The sequence below is a fragment of the Xyrauchen texanus genome, chromosome 10 (genome assembly GCF_025860055.1).
Source record: "Xyrauchen texanus isolate HMW12.3.18 chromosome 10, RBS_HiC_50CHRs, whole genome shotgun sequence".
NCBI classification, from domain to species: domain Eukaryota; kingdom Metazoa; phylum Chordata; class Actinopteri; order Cypriniformes; family Catostomidae; genus Xyrauchen; species Xyrauchen texanus.
The window spans coordinates 46777561-46797950 of record NC_068285.1 but is presented as its reverse complement, the minus strand read 5'-3'; the positions used below and the strand labels follow the sequence as shown (position 1 = coordinate 46797950).

The window sequence follows — 20390 nt, the reverse complement described above, 5'->3', positions numbered from 1 at the left end:
TGTATGTATACATCTGCAATAAAAACTAAAAATTTTAACTATAGCTGACTCTTCACATGTCTAGAGAGTTGCGCACTTGCGAATGAAGTCGATAACCACACATCAAATGATTATGTTTCATTTAGAGTAGTGGTGCTTATTGATGTTTTAGGAGAGCTGTATGCCGGTATGAATGTCATAGCACATCCTGCATAGCGCTCAGCAAAAGGTTTCCCTGCATATTCAAAATCTGTGCGAGTCAGTGGGTGCTAAGATGGGACGTCCATCTGCTACCGATAAGTACTATTGAGCTCTCATCCAATGATGCACTGGAGCTCCGCAAGGACCGCCTCCCTCATTTCCATGTTGCACACAGAAAAGTAAAAATAAATACATGTATAAATAAATAAATATATATGGGAATATATAAATATGGAAATAAATATATGTGGGAATAAATACATCTAAAAAATAAATTAACACATAAATAAAAAAAAATGCAAAAAAATAAATAAAAATAAAATAAAAGTTAAAAAGAATAAAAATAAAGTTAAAAATTAATATAGAAAATAATAAAGGAATAAAGTCATACAATAATATAATTTCAGGAATAATTTTAATTAAAAACGAATTATATTTGTTTTATCAAGACATTTATTCCTTTATTTATTTTTTTATTATTACATTTATTCATTTCTTATGTATGCAGGTTTGGGCCTCCATAAAGAAGAGAGGTAGAAAGATGACCCATGTTAGTTGCGCAAAATAAAATAAATAAACTGTAGGTGGCGGTATGCGCCTAAGGTGCGGAATACTCCAAAAAAAAAAACAAAGAAGAAGAACACTAACGGTATTCCCGGAGAGCAAGACGTGCGGAAGTTCTTTTCGACTCGGAGCGGTGCGGTGTGCAGCAGCAGATCCATGTAAGTGACGAAAACTAAAAAAAAATACATCTTGAAACATCGTTCAAATAAAACATTCTGTTTTTGATATGCTTCTTAAAATTCTACCCGTTTCTATTGTACATGGGAACATGAGCGATGTCCTTTGATGATCAGATACTAGCACATGATCTGCACGTGTTCACGATTTTCTCCACATGGCAAGAATGAAAGACACTGTATAAAACACTGCGCGCTCAAAACTTTAAGAATTAACAAGCGAATGTGTTAAACGAAAGCGTTTTTAGCTAAATGTAGTATTTCAAAAGTCACCTCCAACATTTCTCCTCGAATAAAATAGTTATTGTTGTTAAATAGTAGATTATTATTGTATGTTTTCTAAACCAGTTGCTCTCAACTTTTTTTTTACTCCAAGGTCCCGCGATATTAGATGTATTATAAGATATTTCCTTTACTTTTGAATCCAGAAACGTCTAGAACTGTATATTCTTCATAAAAAGCAAGCTGTTGAAGTTATTAAATATTATTATTATTATTTTTTGAATTTTCATTAAGTTGAATTCTTATATAATATAATGATGATAATATATCATATTTTAAATAATTATATGAGATCTTGGGTCACAAGTCGTTCTCATGGTCTCCACACTCAATGCTTTTCAGTGAACGTAATGTCTCTTTACAGGTCTATTTTTCTCTATATTAAAGGTTCAATATGTAATATATTTACTGTACTAAAGCATAAAATAATCATATGTCATCAGAGAATTAAGAAACATGCTAAGTTGAAATACTGGCTTGTGCGATAACAATGCTACAGCCAGTGTATTCTACAATGTAGTTTCCATTCCGGGCCAGAATTTCTGTTTGTGTTTTGGCCTGTGTGATCCCGCTCACTATCCACTTATCAATAGTATTTTGACACCTTGGGATGCCAGATTTGAAACGATTTGGTGGGAAAATTCAGCCATGGAAGCCAGCCATCTAGCTTACGTTGACAGTTATAAAATATCCACATGAGCTGGTTTCTAATTTGCAAACAATAGAAACATTGCAAGATAAACATTAGCTGATCAACTTCGTGTTAGGCTCGTTGCTTGTCATTGTCAATCTGTGTGAGCTTTGAGAAGGGGGCGGAGGAGACACTCCTCCAGTATTTTGATGTTGGACTGCAGTACCCATTTTAAACCCTTGATATCAATGTTACATTTTGCTCCTTTAAGCGAGACTAGAGTCACATCCTGACATCACTCATTGTCCTGGTGTGCTAGAGTACTCGCATAATAAACTCTCTGCTTATTCATTGGCTGCTGCTTGGCTTTGCCCAGCCAATCACCAGCTCAGAAACATGGCACACAGATTGGCCTACTAAATGCCTGCGTCCACTCTTTAATAGGGCTGGGACGGTTACCGCAATACCGCGGTCACGTGACTCCAACCGCGGGTCTGAGCTTGTCACCGTCGTCACTGCAAAAAAACAAAAACAAAAAAAACATTGGCCTGCACATGTGTGCACGTTGTGTCTAATGACATGGATTCATTGATTCTAATGTTGGATTATGTCTAATGATATTAGCCTACATGGATTCAAGGTTTTCTAAACAAAACTTATCAAAATATGGAGCAAATCCGACCTTTCGCGAGTTGGGGAGCGCAATGTTCCATGACACATAATAACATTCCATTTGTATTAGAGATGCGCGGATGGGCTATTATTATTTAATCCGCAACCGCATCACAAAACTCATCTGTCCGCACCAACGTTTTTTGATAAATTTTCAAAATCGCATCCGCGGCGCTGACTGTTTTAAGGTCTGAGCGACGCAAGGCGCTGCTGCCGCGAGGCTAGAAAGCTCTTGGCTGTTCTAGAAAGGAGACTGATCCAATGCAGCAAAGATATTTTAAAGGCTAAAGTCCCTAGTAGGCTATAGCCTATTGGCTATGTTGTATCCCCAGAATATCAGCAGTGAAGTCTGTTTCCGATTGGCGCACATGGATAAAAATAAATAAATAAATAGTAACGCACATCGGCAAACCTGACTACTAGGCTACTGTAGCCTAAAATGTTATCATTTTGTTTTGAATTTTGTTTAAAATGCATTTTAAGATTTCTATTTATTTCTCATGTCTGTGAGGCAGTAGGCCTAGCCGCCGAGTTTCGGTTCATTTATGAGAGAGCTCACGCAGCAAGAGATCGCATCGGCGCTTCCACGTCCTGCTGCTGATTATATGTCTGCTATATTTGCTTCTTATTTATTAATTCCAGGCAATTAGTTAATGAAACAGTGATTAAAATTAAGATACAATTTATACAAAATGAAATTTTAAGTTAAAGAAAGGCTTTCTACAAAACAAAACTTAATAAAGTGGTCAAAATCATGTCTGACCCATCTTCAATGCGAATGTATCTGAGAATAATCTTAAATAAGGAAATCTATACAGTGATTAGTTCATGCCAAATTACTGCTTGATGAAAATTTGACTATTTAAAATTGTGCTCGTTTTTTTTCTTCGGATGTAGGTGACAATATTTAAAGTCTGTCTATCAAAAGCGACTTCTGATGTGTGCGCCAAAGTCTGTCGGGGGGGAGGGACTTCTCTGATCCAATGTAATGTATTTAATGCGGTTTACCGCTATACCGCGGGAATATCTTGCTTTTCAACCGCGGTTAGAAAAAATCCATACCGCCCCAGCCCTACTCTTTAAACATTGATTACACTCGCATATTTCCCCTCAGGGAATCCTCAATGCCATTTTGGAAGTTTGTTCCATTTCGTTAAGTGGGCGAGTGAATATCTGCTGACTGACCCTCAACCCCTCGATTTTGACAGAGGCAGCGAGCCTACTCTGAACGCTTCAGGCAGCACAGCACAATGCAACTCGATTGAGATCACAGTAGATCGTGCTTCATCAACACACTGGAGTTGTGTGGGGTGGGTATGATGGAAGTGAAGTTAGGTCAAATAATAATTTTATAAGTGATAAGTTATATATTGAGATGTAATGGCAATAAACTTGTAGCTACCTTAAACAAAAAAGGTAACGTTGCAATTGGCAGTGTGAGTTTATGTAAAACTTGATTAATCCTTTCTTTCAAATCTTCTAATAAAAAAGTAATATACAGTATACAAAACAAGATTTATACAGAAGCATCTAAACTTTACCTGAACCTGTGAATGCATAGATCTTTGATGTTTTTTCTCAGGTGAAAAAAAAGTCACTAAATTATTCCACAAAATGACATCAGTCCTATTGCAAGAGCGATAATGAGCTCCAAATGGTGAAGTTTCATCTGTTCCATTGCACGGGTTCCTCCACTAGTGGGCACTCGCATGATGTAAACAATGACATGCATCCAAGTCCATGAGACGGAGGGAAGTTGGGGAGGGAGTGCAGTGGAACGCAGCCCTGGTCTATTTGACAACCTTTTAGACTGGTTAAAACCTAATACACAATTGAACTTAATTTTTTTGGGGGTGTTAAAGGGTGAATCTCACGAAGAGATGTCCAGGTTATTTTGCCCCTGAAATGAATAGGATATAAAAAATTTGGCATGACAAAATAGACCCTTAGGATCTTTTTGTATTTATTTTTGAGAGGGAAAAAAACCATTGTTCTGTTAATTGATCATCTCCAGTCCAACACCACAACATTGGCTTGTCCAACAGCCTGACTTTGGGGTGTGTTTGTGATCAATGGCCAGATTGGGGAGTTGTCAGAGAAACCTGTTTAAACAGTTATTATATTTGCAGTTTCCTTTGTTGCTGTTAGTGGTGCAGATATTAAACAATTCCCCTTTAAAAGGAATATTCAGAGTTCAGTACAAATTAAGCTCAATCGACAGCATTTGTGGCATGATATTGATAACCACAAAAATAAATTGACTCGATCCTCCTTTTCTTTAATAAAATAAAATGCAAAATTATGTTCCAGTGAGACAGTGGGGGCCAATCCGTATCCGACGATGGAAGTGGGGGCCAATCCTTATACATGAAAATACTCACTATTTCAAAAGTATTGACGCAATACATAAACGATGTGTGTTAACATGATTTTACTGTGATAAAATTACTTACTAACTTTTTCAAGTTATAGCCAATTTTACAACTATGTTGTCATGATGATGTAATTTCAACAAACCCTAATTAAAAAAACTTTACAGCTCAAATAAAATTATAAGCTTCGCATTTCTGCCTTAAAACCCTCAAAATTGCCCCCCATTCACTTCCATTGTAAGGATCTCACAGTAACCTCCATTTTTGGCTTTAAAGAAAAAGAGAAACAAGTCAAAATCAATTTTTGTGGTAATCAACATTATGCCACAAATGCTGTTGATTGAGCTTAACTTTATTGTTTCCGGAATATTCCTTTTTTTTTTATTGTGTAGAACTTAATGTTATTTTCTCTAACCTGATTTTTTTTTTGTTTTTGTGTGTGTGGACCAATTTGTTTTTTTCTTTCAGGATTACATAGTGAAGAATGTCAAGTACTTTCCCCGTTGTGCTCGTCTTACCAGTGATGAAAATGGCAAGAAAGTGATGACCGTGTGCACCAACAAACACATGATTTGAAGTCCTCCATCCTCACTGAGAGAGACACTAACGGTATCCAGATTGTTTTTATTATTCAAATATGCATTAATTTCTCACTGGATATTTAGTTGCACTCAGTAGTTTGACAGTTAAATTATTATGGTTGTAGAAAGTCCCATTTGTAATGAGTGAGACTAGAGTCACATCCTGACATCACGCATTGTCCTGGTGTGCTAGAGTACTCACAGAATAAAACTCTCTGCTTATTCATTGGCTGCTGCTTTCCCTTGCCCAGCCAATCACCAGCTCTGAAACAAATATCCCATTCCTTTTTTTAAATATTTTAATATATTTCTAGAAACTAACAAACAACTGTTTTATTGACTTGAAACATGCTGTTTTGTTGTTCGTGTCTGAACCGACTGCAGATGTTTTGTGATCATGGCTATGCTGGTATGGTCAGGAGACTGCTGTGGAAGTTTCCCCTCCAGAGTCAACCAGGTACCAACTCACAAGTGTGAAATGGACACTGAATTTAAATGCTAGTAGAGAATTGGTGACATTTCTTATGGCAAGCCTACTGCTCATCTAAACATACCCCTAACAGTGAGGATTTAACTTCAGTGTGTAACTCGTCCTCAGGGATGTGATTTCTTCCGGATTAATCTGCAATTCCATTTTTTCCAACCTAAAAATTGTGACCCGCATGAATTGTGTAAATCTGTTTAACAAAATAAAGGGGAGGGGTGTTCATATTTCATTGGGGATTTATTTTATTGACAATGTCCTATCCAGTGCATTCTCTTTTCCCCCAAACAATTGTCGTTCAACTTCCCTCAGAACATCTTCACTTGCTCAAACTTCACAGTTTCTGTGTCACGCACACGCTTTGAGAATGCTCATGAAGGAGGCTCGTGGTTTTCGCTGTCAGTACTTCATTCAAGTCAGATAGGTTTTTCAATTCATCATTAGAAATAGATTGGTTGGATATAAAACCAGTTTGAACCATTGCCACAGTTGCTGACAGGTTAAAAATCGCTGGCTGGTGAGGGGGTCACGTGATTCACTGTAATGAGTAACAGTGGGATGGCTGAAATCCCCAATCTTTTTTGGCGAATTCTGGTTAATTATGCCTGATTAACTGAAACAAACACTAAAACTGCTTCTTGAGAATGTCGCTGTCTGACTTGTGGTCTTTATCACAGAGTAACAAGAAAATTCTCAGTTTCGGTTTTGAAAAGACACCAGCTACACAGCTGGCATGAGCACAATGTAGCATATCGTCGGCTAGTGATGTGGACATGCTAATAGCGAGAATCATTTAAAGGGTGATCGACAATATAAAATCTTCCTTGGATCAGAAAATAGACGCAATAACAGTGTCCATTAATGCTATATGCGAGAAGATCACCTCAATGGAAAAAAGGCTTTGTGAAGCCAAGAAACGGATCTCGGAAAATTAACATTTGTATGAACAAGTGAATGAACGTTTAACCAGAACAGAGATCTGCCTAAAGCCTGCTCTCGAAAGACTCTAAGATCAAGAGAATAGATATCGGCGCTGCAATATTACAATTGTTGTCCTTCCCAAGGGTACTCGAGGGAAATTAGATGCTTTTTTGGTCAGATTGAACTTCCAAATCTACTCGAAACAGAACTAACCTCCCTGGGTAGTGATATCACAGTGCAGGAACTCTTAGAGGCTCTTTCATCAATGAAGGGAGGTAAAGTCCCGGGACAAGATGGCTTTTCGGTCTAATGGTATAAAGCATTCAGTACGCATCTCAACCCTTAGCAAAACTTTACAGCTTTTCAAATTGTGAGTTATACAGTCTGCCAGAGAGTTTCTACCGGGCAAATATCTCCTTAATTATGAAAAGGAATAAGTATCCTGAGGACCCAGCTTCTTATCGCCCAATTTAATTTCTCAATGTCGATAATAAAATGTTGGCAATGGTTAGGCATGTAGATTAGAACTGATTCTCCCCACCCAGGCAAAACCAGATCAAAATGTATTAAGAACAGGAACCCGTTTAATAATGTTAGACAAATTTTAAATGTGATACATTTAGCTAAAAGAAGGAATTTTAAAGGTATGATGTAGCTTTAGATGCGGAAAATGCATTTGACTTTGTTGAATGGTCCTATCTGCATTATACTTTATGGCAGATCAATCTGGGAGATGCATTCGTGAATTGGGTGAAATTGTTGCAAACAATAAAAACATGCAGACTTATACATTAGCTGATCAACTTGCAGTGTAAGGCTCATCGCTTGCCATTGCCAGTTTGCTTGTTCCTGTTGTGTGTCCTCAACCTGGCAACCTGTTTGAGCTTTGAGTCTGGGGGGGAGGGGGAGACAACTCTCTCCAACATTTTGAATTTGGACTGCAGTACCCATTTTAAACACTTGATATCGATGTTACGTTTTTCTCCTTTAAGCGAGACTAGAGTCACATCCTGACATCACTCATTGTCCTGGTGTGCTAGAGTACTCGCATAATAAACTCTCTGCTTATTCATTGGCTGCTGCTTTGCATTGCCCAGCCAATCACCAGCTCAGAAACATGGCACACAGTTTAGCCTACTACGCGGCTGCGTTCCACTTCACTTTAAGCATCCTTTCCATTTGCTAACTTCCCAAAGCACTTCCCCTCGGGGAATCCTCAATGCCATTTTGGAAGTCTGTTCCATTTCGTTAAGTGGCGAGTGAATGTCTGCTGACTGACCCTCAACCCCTCGATTTTGACAGAGGCAGCGAGCCTACTCTGAAAGTTTCAGGCAGATCCATATCCCAAAATGCAACTCAATTGAGATCACAGTAGATCACGCTTCTTCAACACCCACCCCACACAACTCCAGTGTATGATGGAAGTGAAGTTAGGCCAAATAATCAGTTTATAAGAGTTCTACTGAGATTTAACAGCATTAAACTTGTAGCTACCTTAAACTCACACAGTCAATTGCAATGTTATCTTTTTGATTTATGTGAAACTTGATTAATCCTTTCTAACAAATCTTCTAATAAAAAGGTAATGTACAGTATACAAAAGATTTATACATGAGCATCTAAACTAAATTATTAGTTTACTAAAATATTACAACTAAACTTTACCTGAACCTGTCTGTGCATCAGTCTCTTATGTTTTTCTCAGGTGCAAAAAGTCATTAAATAATTCCACAAAATGACCTCAGTCCTATTGCAAGAGCGATAATGAGCTCCAAGTGGTCAAGAGTTTCATCTGTTCCATTGCACTGGTTCCTCCACTTGTGGGCACTCGCTCAATGTAAACAATGACATGCATCCGAGTCCATGAGGCAAGGGGAGGGAGTGCATTGGAATGCAGCCCTGGTCTATTTGACAACCTTTTAGACTGGTTAAAATTTAAAGCAAAATTGAACTTAAAGGTGAACTGTGTATTTTGGGGTGGGGGTGGGGTGTTAAAGGGTGAATCTCATGAAGAGATGTCAGGTCATATCTTGCCCCCAAAATTAATAGGATCAAAATATATTTTGCATAACAAAATTGACCCTTAGAATTTATTTATTTATTTGTGAGGGGGAAAAAAAAAAAAACATTGTTCTGTTAATTGATCATGTCCAGTCCAACACCACAACATTGGCTTGACCAACAGCCTGAGTTTGGAGTTTGTTTGTGATCAATGGCCAGATTGGGGAGGTGTCAGAGAAACCTGTTTGAACAGTTATTTGCAGTTTCTTTTGGTGCGGTTAGTGGTGCAGATATTAAACAATTCACCTTTTAAATGGAATATTCAGAGTTCGGTACAAATTAAGCTAAATCGACAGCATTTGTGGCATGATGACTTCCATTGTAAGGATCTCACCGTAACCTCCATTTTTGCTTTTAAAGAAAAGGAGACATGAGTCAAAATTAATTTTTGTGGTAATCAACATAAAGCCACAAATGCTGTTGATTGAGCTTAACTTTATTGATTCCGGAATATTCCTTTTGTTTACTTTTTTATTGTGTAGATCCTAATTTTATTTTCTCTAACCTGATTTTGTTTTTGCGTGCGTGGACCAATTTGTTTTTTTCTTCCCTTCTTTCAGGATTACATAGTGAAGAATGTCAAGTACTTTCCCCGTTGTGCTCGTCACGAAGTATTTCTGTAAAGTCCTGAACGTCTTACCAGTGATGAAAATGGCAAGAAAGTGATGACCAACAAACACATGATAGAAGTCATCCATCCTCACTGAGAGAGACACTAACGGTATCCAGTTTGTTTTTCTTATTCAAATATGCATTAATTTCTCACTGGATATTTAGTTGCACTCAGTAGTTTGACAGTTAAATTATTATGGTTGTTGAAAGTCCCATTTGTAATGAGCGAGACTAGAGTCACATCCTGATATCACGCATTGTCCTGGTGTGCTAGAGTACTCGCAGAATAAAACTCTCTGCTTATTCATTGGCTGCCGCTTTCCATTGCCCAGCCAATCACCAGCTCAGAAACATGTTTCTGTCATGACCTTGTTTTTAACTTGTCATTTATTTACTGAGTTTATTCAGCGCGTGTGTTATGGAACTCATAACTGTTGTACTGTGTTGTTTCAGAGATCATCAGAGTCTTACGCCATCAAGAATACACACTGGGTAGAGATACCAAGTTACAGATAAACATCTGGTGCTTTTACAAAAATAAAATCTACTTAATTTACTTCTACCACTGTCATTTATTCATGGTGTATGTGTACTGTCTCTGGCGTCAAAGAATATACTACACGTTGCAGTCTTTAATACTTGATTAAAAACCGATACACTAAATACAAAGTGTAAACACCTCAAGCTACTAATCTTAGAATACTGTGTATATACTATATATAGCAAGACAAGGTTTTCAAAACGTCTAAATGGGAGAAAATGTATTCAGGGCATTAAATAGAACAATATTGTATTAAAAATATAACTAGCAGTTTATGGGCAAGCAAAGTTTAGTCCAAGACTAAAGTAGTTTCAAAATACTATTCATAGTGCAATGCATTCTGTGAAACATTAGCACTCAAAGCACAGAATAAGGGTGAATTTCAATAGAATGTAACTCATCATGTAAAGCTATAAGGCATCAAGAAAAACTCTTGATAAAATTACACGTAGTACCAGCTGTAAACTTGATTAAGTTGCATTAGCATTTATTTGTTTTACAGTCATTTATCACAATGATGTAATACTCTCAAAATATGATCAGAGCAAACCTACAGATAAGACAGACAAACGCATAAGAGGAACACAGGAAACAACAATTGACAATTGCTGAATGTCGCAAACCAGTTAGAACTGGTCTAGACCTCACTGAACGGACTTGTGTGCAGACAAATGAAATTATGCAGTGAATATGTGTTAGTCTCTAGTAATGTAGTTTCTTGTTGACGAGCAGACAAAGAGAGGACAGCGTGCCCCCCAGTTTAGAAGCTTCACTGTAAGCTGTGGGTAGGAGAGTGTAGTCTGTCAACCTCTGGAACACCTGAAAGAGACAAACACAATGTTGAGCGGTCTATCGATTAAAATGTAATAATTACATGATAACACATCCCAATATTTGCTGTAGAAGGCCCCGAAATAAGATAATTCAATATGTAAATAAAGAAAATGATATATGAATGTTAGATAATTCTTTAAAATATGTTATGTCGGATGAGTACAGCCCCATTCGAACAACGTCACTTGGTGTCAATAGTCTCTATTTCTAAGACGTACAGTATCTCACAAAAGTGAGTACACCCCTCACATTTTTGTAAATATTTGAATATATCTTTTCATGTGACAACACTGAAGAAATGACACTTTGCTACAATGTAATGTAGTGAGTTACAGCTTGTATAAGAGTGTACATTTGCTGTTCCCTCAAAATAACTCAACACACAGCCATTAATGTCTAAACCGCTGGCAACAAAAGTGAGTACACCCCTAAGTGAAAATGTCCAAATTGGGCCCAATCAGCCATTTTCCCTCCCCCGGTGTCATGTGACTCGTTAGTGTTACAAGGTCTCAGGTGTGAATGGGAAGCAGGTGTGTTAAATTAGGTGTCATCGCTCTCACACTCCCTCAAAATGGTCACTGGAAGTTCAACATGGATCCTCATAACTTTCTGAGGATCTGAAAAAAAGAATTGTTGCTCTACATAAAGATGGCCTAGGCTATAAGAAGATTGCCAAGACCCTGACACTGAGCTGCAGCACGGTGGCCCAGACCATACAACGGATTAACAGGACAGGTTCCACTCAGAACAGGCCTCGCCATGGTCGACCAAAGAAGTTGATTGCACATGCTCAGCATCATATCCAGAGATTGTCTTTGGGAAATAGATGTATGAGTGCTGCCAGCATTGCTGCAGAGGTTGAAGGGGTGGGTGGTCAGCCTGTCAGTGCTCAGACCATACGCCGTACACTGCATCAAATTGGTCTGCATGGTTGTCGTCCCAAAAAGAAGCCTCTTCTAAAGATGATGCACAAGAAAGCCTGCAAACAGTTTGCTGAAGACAAGCAGACTAAGGACATGGATTACTGGAACAATGTCTTGTGGTCTGATGAGACCAAGATAAACTTATCTGGTTCAGATGGTGTCAAGCATGTGTGGCGGAAACCAGGTGAGGAGTACAAAGACAAAGTGTGTCTTGCCTACAGTCAAGCATGGTGGTGGGAGTGTCATGGTCTGGGGCTGCATGAGTGCTGCCGGCACTGGGGAGCTACAGTTCATTGAGGGAACCATGAATGCCAACATGTACCGTGACATACTGAAGCAGAGCATGATCCCCTCCCTTCAGAGACTGGGCTGCAGGGCAGTATTGCAGCATGATAACGACCCTAAACATACCTCCAAGGCGACCACTGCCTTGCTAAAGAAGCTGAGGGTGAAGGTGATGGACTGGCCAAGTATGTCTCCAGACCTAAACCCTATTGAGCATCTGTGGGGCATCCTCAAACGGAAGGTGGAGAAGCACAAGGTCTCTAACATCCACCAGCTCCGTGATGTCGTCATGGAGGAATGGAAGAGGACTCCAGTGGCAACCTGTGAAGCTCTGGTGAACTCCATGCCCAAGAGGGTTAAAGCAGTGCTGGAAAATAATGGTGGCCACACAAAATATTGACACTTTGGGCCCAGTTTGGACATTTTCACTTGGGGTGTACGCACTTTTGTTGCCAGAGGTTTAGACATTAATGGCTGTGTGTTGAGTTATTTTGAGGGGACAGCAAATGTACACTGTTATACAAGCTGTACACTCACTACTTTACATTGTAGCAAAGTGTTATTTCTTTAGTGTTGTCACATAAAAAGATATAATCAAATATTTACAAAAATGTGAGGGGTTTACTCACTTTTGTGAGATACTGTATGTGGGTGTTTCTACTGGTTTTGCTCTAATGTTATTTGTTAATGTATTGTATGATATTGTCTCTAAATAATGGGTTAAAATACAGTGATGAAATATTTCGATTATTTTGAAACGATTCATAATTATTTAAAAAAATTATGCTGAAGACACAAAATGTAAAGGGACAATTTGCACTATTCAGCAATATACAATCGGTGACCACTTTATTAGGAACACCTACTTATGCAAATATCATCGGCATAACTGAAAATGAATGCAAGGGAAGCATATTCAAGGAGAACTGTAGAGAACCTAATAATGAGCCTTGTGGCATTCCATATATATAACCTGTGTTTGATCTGACAGTTCCATGTCTATACAAACAAAGTAGTAGCAGTTACAGAAATAGGACCTAACCCAGGTTAATGCCATTACACAAATGCCAAGATAATTTTCAAGCCTGTCCAAGAGGTCATGATTATGATCTCTCACCTGTATGCTGTTTGGACACTCCTCTGCGGTGGGATGCAAGAGATAGTCCACTTTAGCTGGACCTCTGATGTACACACAGTTAGCAGCCATATCCTCCTGTACTGACAATATCTCATAATGATGATCAGTCAGCTACTCCATCATCTGTGACCACACAGACACACCCACAGATGGACTCTTTGAGAAGGGACATGTGTGTTGATAATAATAATGATAATAGACTGATATACATTGCATTCATAAAGTATTCAGACCCCTTCAGGGTTTTTTTTTCTTCACATTTTGAGCTGGACAGGATTGTGTCATGGTACAGATCTGGGGAAGGCTACAAACAATTATCTACATTGAAGGTTCCCAAGAGCACAGTGGCCTTCATAATTCTTCAATGGAAGAAGTTTGGAACAACTAGGACTCTTCCTAGAGCTGGCTGCCCAGCCAAACTGAGCAATTGGGGGAGAAGGGCCTTAGTAGGAGAAGTGACGAAAAACCTGATTTGGTTGAGCTCCAGAGATCATGTGTGGAGATGGGAGAAACTTGCAGGAGGACAACCATCACTGCAACACTCCATCGATCTGGGCTTTATGAAAGAGCTGCCAGACGGAAGCCTCTCCTCAGTGCAAAACACATGAAAGCCCGCTTGGAATTTGGAATAAAGGACTCTCAGCCTCTGAGAAACTAGATTCTCTGGTCTGATGAAACAAAGATTGAACAGTTTGGCCTCAATTCCAAGGTCACATCAGGTGGAAACCAGGCACCACTCATCACCCGCGCAATACCATCCCAAATGTGTAGCATGGTAGTGGTAGCATCATGCAGTGTGGACATATTTCAACAGCAGGGTCTGGGGGACTGGTCAGGGTTGAAGGGAAAGCTGAACGTAGCAAAATACAGAGATATCCTTAATGAAAGCCTGGTCCAGATCGCTCGGACCTCAGACTGGGCCATAGGTTCACCTTTCAACAGGACAATGACCCCAAGCACACAGCCAAGACAATGCAAGAGTGGCTTAGCGACAACTCTGTGAATGTCATTGAGTGGCCCAGCCAGAGCCCGGACTTGAACCCAATCAAACATCTCTGGAGAGACCTGAAAATGGCTGTCCACCAATGGTCCCAATCCAACCTGACAGAGCTTGAGAGGATCTGCAGAGAAGAATGGCAGAAAATCCCCAAATCCTGCTGTGTAAAGCTTGTCGCATCATACCCCAAAAAGACTTGAAGCTGTATTCGCTGCCAAAGGTGCTTCAACGAAGTACTGAGTTAAGGGTATGAATACTTATGTCAATGTGATTTTTCTTTTTAATAAATCTTCTTTTTAAAAGGGTCTGAATACTTTATGAATGCACTGTATATTTGTATATATACACTGGCGCGCGCGCACACACACACACACACACTTGGATATCAGAATCATCAATCACTGAAAAATCCACATCAATCTAGTTGAACTCTAGAAATCCAATAATGTGATCTATAAAAGACATGTAGCGATCTTATGTATTATTATGTACAGAGATCTTATAAGATCATGTGTATTTATGTAATAATGAAATACTGATTGATGCACTATACAATACAGCTTAAACAAAAAATGTATTACAATGTATATCTGATTTGTACTGTTAAAGTTTCAAGTCATACTCCCTCTAATAATATTACTGTACAAGTGCTCACTCTGAGTGTTTTTTTGGCTCCGTCACTGTTGCTGATGATGATGGTATCGGGGCCACCCATCGAGCAGATATTCTTCAGTCGAGAGCCTCCACACACAGGCACAGTGGACACAGCAAAGTCCTGAACACACAACAACAAACCCTTATTCTTATTTTCCTTTGCTGTTTGTTATAACACATTAAAAAAAACTACTGACATGAACGATATCTCAAATGATGCAGCTTGTTGAGGAAAGGTGGACTATTACTTTATTCCTATTTTCGGAACAGAAAACATCTGTTCCACAAGCACTTAACCAATCCACAGAAATTGCACCAACTATTTAACAATAAAAATAATAAAATGTATTGAAAATGTATTCTCTCTCTTTCTTCTGCGCTAGCTTCTATACTACTCCACACATTTTGAGAACTTTGCAATACTTGGCTACTGCAGATATTGATTACCTATGACAAATTGTTTGCTATGTTCCTCATTTGTAAGTCGCTTTGGATAAAAGCTAAATGTAAATAAAGAGACGGGACTTGGTTTTTGCCATTAAAAGGTGGAAAACATCCCATTGATGTGCATTAAAGGAGTACCCGAGTCATATGTAGAAACCAGAATATCATTGAGTTTTGGTTGTGAGCCTTTTAGAGACGCGATAAGAACCAGCGAGGTGTGATGTGTTTGATGTAGCTGGCATTTTTTATTCAAAAGCTTTACTTTATTGACATGATTTGATTTGAGAGAGACTAGCTAATTTTGTTCTGTTCATCGTACAAAATGATCGTATCACTTCAGAAGTGGTATTCACCGTTTAATTATTTGGCAAATAAACCATGTGAAGATTTCAAGAACGTCATTTGGAGAGATGTTAGTGTAAATAATGATATTCAACTGTTCCTTTAACATCATAGATAATTCCTTGCCATGGTTGCATTTGGCTTGCTCACTGGGGGCTTTAAGACATAAGAAACCTATTTTGTTTTTGTTTTTGTGTGTGTGGACCAATTTGTTTTTTTCTTCCCTTCTTTCAGGATTACATAGTGAAGAATGTCAAGTAGGCCTATTTTCCCCGTTGTGCTCGTCACGAAGTAATTCTGTAAAGTCCTGAACGTCTTACCAGTGATGAAATTGGCAAGAAAGTGATGACCGTGTGCACTAACAAACACATGATTTGAAGTCATCCATCCTCACTGAGAGAGACACTAACGGTATCCAGTTTGTTTTTCTTATTCAAATATGCATTAATTTCTCACTGGATATTTAGTTGCACTCAGTAGTTTGACAGTTAAATTATTATGGTTGTAGAAAGTCCCATTTGTAATGAGTGAGACTAGAGTCACATCCTGACATCACGCATTGTCCTGGTGTGCTAGAGTACTCACAGAATAAAACTCTCTGCTTATTCATTGGCTGCTGCTTTCCATTGCCCAGCCAATGACCAGCTCTGAAACAAATATCCCATTCTTTTTTAAATATTTTAATATATTTCTAGAAACTAACAAACAACTGTTTTATTGACTTGAAACATGCTGTTTTGTTGTTCGTGTCTGAACCGACTGCAGATGTTTTGTGATCACGGCTATGCTGGTATGGTCAGGAGACTGCTGTGGATGTTTCCCCTCCAGAGTCAACCAGGTACCAACTCACAAGTGTGAAATGGACACTGAATTTAAATGCTAGTAGAGAATTGGTGACATTTCTTATGGCAAGCTACTGCTCATCTAAACAAACCCCTAACAGTGAGGATTTAACTTCAGTGTGTAACTCGTCCTCAGGGATGTGATTTCTTCCAGATTAATCTGCAATTCCATTTTCCTGATCAACAATAGCTGTGTTTGTCAAGAGTTATTGTTAACACTTTACAATAAGGTTTTATTTTTAATACATAAAAGCATCATGAACTAACCATTAACGATATTTTTAATGATGGTAATATACAATTTATCATTGTTCGTTCATAGTGCATTAACTAATAACATATACAACATTTTTGTTTAAAACAAATGTTTTAATTAAAAATAAGATTTGAATGCAGATTTAATGGAGGATTCAGTTTGTGATTCGTCTAGCGCCCCCATCTGTAAAGAAAGCTTTGTGTCTCTCAAAACAGGTTATTTCAGACAACATTTGGCTCAATATGTTGACAAACATGTCCTTTGACTTTTTTAGTCATGAAAAAGCTTTCAAATAGCAGAATAAAACTTTAAAAGGTATAATTCTATAACCTGCCCTTTAATTATATGAAATGGCTTGACTCTGTTTTGCAAATTCTGTAGAAAATATATTTGAAATTGTTAATTGCCTGAAAAAAATCCTTATCCCCTTCATCTGGTACATCACTTCTGTGACATGTTAAGTTATTTCTGTATTTATTTTGTTCTTATTTTTAATAAAAGCATTAGTGTAAAGCCGAACAAGTGTGCAAAGTAAAATTATTAATAATAATTCATTTAAAGAATGTTTGTCCCTTGATTTCGTGGCATTGGTGTTGTCAATGTTAAAATCTTTTTAGCATTTCTTTAAATACAAAAAGTTGTGGAAAATAATTAAGGTCAAAGTTCAGAGTCTGCTTGAATATGCATATAGTGATTTTTTCCCACCATGTTAAGTTATTAATTCACATTTTAACTAATATTTTCACTCAAAAATATTTGGTGTTGTACCCTATTGAGCTTTTAAAATGTGGTGTTGTAACTCATTTAACCCTCTTTCATGTTATCTTTGTTTGTTAAACAAAATTAAATAATAAAAGAACAACAGCCATGTTGTCCTTTATGATTAAAAATGAATGTCAAGATGATACAAAATCTTTACCCTCAGCGTTTATGGGCAAAAACTGGAGTGAACGGAAAATGTCAATGTTTTACTTCACATGGTTTTCCCCCAAATGAATACAGTGCTTCAATGTGAAAGTATTGAAGCTTCCGTGTCAAACGTCACATCTCTTGAATTCACTTCTAAGGTAGTTTTTGCCCCAAAATTAAACGTTTCTGGCGCATTTGTCTTTTTATGGGCGTTTTTGCCTAGAGCCTTGTTTAATTTCACTTGGTTACAATCGCATTTACTGAAAAAATATACTGAATCTAACCAATTTGACGTACTGTGCATAGTGAATAAGACACTTAATGTTAGCGCACTGGTCTCTGAACAGTTTGAAAAGCACCTTAATTTCATCGTACCCTCAGAAACAGCCTCTGGGGGCCGCATTTTCCTGGTTTCAGATGCAGCCTTGAAGTTGCACGCTCATCCGGATCCAGCGCCTGACAGTTTAAACCGCTTGGATCACCTGCTTGGATTGTCACGGAGTGACCTTCATGATTTGTGAATTTGAGGAACTTTTGATCTTGATCCTGAAGTTTTTGATTCTGGCTGATAGAATGCACATTTCAGAGAAAGATATTTGATGAGCGCTCGACAGGAGATATTTTCATATTCGCAAACTGTGTTATACAAGTTTTATTCATTTTTGCCTTCTAGCATTAGAAAAGTGTCAGGGAACAGTTGAGGAGAGACTGTTAGAATATGTGCTTTAGAGTAAGATTTATGAGCACTCCACAGGATGCTGGATCTGCCCAAGTTGTGTGAGGTTGGTTTATTACATCGGTTTAAACAAAATCTCTGCATATTTGCAAACGGTATATAATAGAAGTTTTATTGATATTTGCCTTTAAATCATTACAAAAGTACATTAAAGGTGACAGGGAAACTTCACCTTAAGTGTAGGTTACAAATGGAAATCCACCTGTGCATCCTCCAGAAAAAGTATTTGAATATTTATGTAGTAATTATAAAGGACTGCGATTGGTGCCTCCTGAAAGTGCTGTGAAAACTAACAAGTGACACGTTTAAACGCCGTTTATGCGCTGCTTCAGAAGATGTAGGACAATTTAGACATTAATTATGATACTGAGAAAATTTTAAATTAAATAAATATAATATTCTATTAAAGTATTTTCTATGTGGTAAAATTGCCCAAATGTTGGTCGGGACATTTCTGATCTTCTGAAAGTTGGAGACATGTTGTGTCCATGGTAACAGTAGAATATTATTATGGTAAAACCTGGTTCACGGTATTATAACCCGTAACTGTTTTCCTTGCCTATGAGAAGTGTCTAAGGGATTATATGCAACACCCTCAAGTCATTCTATGAAGGTATATTTGGTGCAAAACAAATGAGCACCTGTGACAGTGTTATTTGTAGTTGTAGAGATTAGCCGCACATGTGTATCAGTAAATTTGAAGTCACAGAGAAATATATTTTAAGAGTTGCAAGGTTACAGATTTTTTTTTCTCTCCCACAAATACAACAGTTACACCTTCTCAAATTCTTCATTGCAGGTGCACAAATCCTTTTCTACGAATCACAAATTAAGAAATTCATACACTCACATTTTTGCTACAGTTGTTGCAGTAAATATGGTGCAAAACACATTCACACACCCGCATCAAAAAATGTGGAGTCACGGACAGATTTTGCTCATCTGCAAAAGTATGTGAATTCATCCAACGAGAGTTGCACACTTGTAGAATATTTTCTCACAAATAATTTTTTTTCTTTGATATTTTTCTCGCACAAACACAAGTACAAAAGTACAACTGCTTGTAGGCGCCCAAACTAGCTCTTCTGATGGGCCAAAATTCTCTGATCTCTGAACAGTGCCCGCCTCCTGCCTCTACAGATGCACAACTCACTTTTGCTCAATATTTTACACAGACATGTGGTGCAAAAGGAAGAGCGCGCGAAAAACAATGTTTGAGACTCGTAGCAGCAGATTCAAGCAGTTGTACTTTTGTACTTGTGTTTGTGCGAGAAAAATATCAAAGAAAAAAAAATATTTGTGAGAAAATATTCTACAAGTGTGCAACTCTCGTTGGATGAATTCACATACTGATTTGCGGATGAGCAAAATCTGTCCGTGACTCCACATTTTTTGATGCGGGTGTGTGAATGTGTTTTGCACCATATTTACTGCAACAACTGTAGCAAAAATGTGAGTGTATGAGTTTCTTAATTTGTGATTCGTAGAAAAGGGTTTGTGCACCTGCAATGAAGAATTTGAGAAGGTGTAACTGTTGTGTTTGTGTTTGTGGGAGAGAATAAAAATCTGCAACCTTGCAACTCCTAAAATATATTTCTCTGTGACTTCAAATTTACTGATACACATGTGCGGCTAATCTCTACAACTACAAATAACACTGTCACAGGTGCTCATTTGTTTTGCACCAAATATACCTTAATATCATTCCCTCAGACAAGGCGAAATCACACTTTGTGTTATACTAAAGGGAAAAACTTTAGGTGCTTTAAGCAACCGGGCACTGAACCTGCCAAGGGAGGTGTGCAATGCAAAAAGTAATGTAGGACTGTGGAAAGTAGACTTTAAGCTTATTTTAATATTGAAAATCTGGTTCTGGAACAATGTAAATCCATTTCAAATATACAAATTATTGCATTTAGGAAAACTGATAGTTTAAACCGAGTGAAATAAACT

At 37.9% G+C, this 20390-nt stretch overlaps 1 protein-coding gene, 1 long non-coding RNA gene and 5 other non-coding genes across 7 annotated transcripts in view; 6 read left to right on the top strand and 1 right to left on the bottom strand.

Moving 5' to 3' along the window:
• Nucleotides 1-816: 816 nt before the first annotated feature.
• LOC127650266 (uncharacterized) lies at nucleotides 817-10092 on the top strand. The gene is made up of 5 exons (XR_007971410.1): nucleotides 817-902; nucleotides 5346-5486; nucleotides 5843-5915; nucleotides 9485-9645; nucleotides 9990-10092. It is a non-coding gene; the product is annotated as an uncharacterized LOC127650266 (long non-coding RNA).
• Nucleotides 2103-2233, top strand: LOC127651115 (small nucleolar RNA SNORA3/SNORA45 family). The gene has a single exon (XR_007971514.1). It is a non-coding gene; the product is annotated as a small nucleolar RNA SNORA3/SNORA45 family (small nucleolar RNA).
• On the top strand, nucleotides 5602-5733 carry LOC127651118 (small nucleolar RNA SNORA3/SNORA45 family). The gene has a single exon (XR_007971517.1). It is a non-coding gene; the product is annotated as a small nucleolar RNA SNORA3/SNORA45 family (small nucleolar RNA).
• LOC127651114 (small nucleolar RNA SNORA3/SNORA45 family) lies at nucleotides 7854-7984 on the top strand. Its single transcript, XR_007971513.1, has one exon. It is a non-coding gene; the product is annotated as a small nucleolar RNA SNORA3/SNORA45 family (small nucleolar RNA).
• LOC127651116 (small nucleolar RNA SNORA3/SNORA45 family) lies at nucleotides 9761-9892 on the top strand. The gene has a single exon (XR_007971515.1). It is a non-coding gene; the product is annotated as a small nucleolar RNA SNORA3/SNORA45 family (small nucleolar RNA).
• Nucleotides 10093-10764: 672 nt separating the features above from the next.
• ddah2 (dimethylarginine dimethylaminohydrolase 2) overlaps nucleotides 10765-20390 on the bottom strand; it is a 28763-nt gene continuing 19137 nt past the window's right edge. The window contains exon 6 of the mRNA XM_052135562.1: nucleotides 10765-10896. Within this exon, the coding sequence (XP_051991522.1) occupies nucleotides 10780-10896 (117 nt within the window). The 3' untranslated portion in view covers nucleotides 10765-10779. The remainder of the gene's footprint in view (nucleotides 10897-20390) is intronic.
• LOC127651117 (small nucleolar RNA SNORA3/SNORA45 family) lies at nucleotides 16221-16352 on the top strand. The gene has a single exon (XR_007971516.1). It is a non-coding gene; the product is annotated as a small nucleolar RNA SNORA3/SNORA45 family (small nucleolar RNA).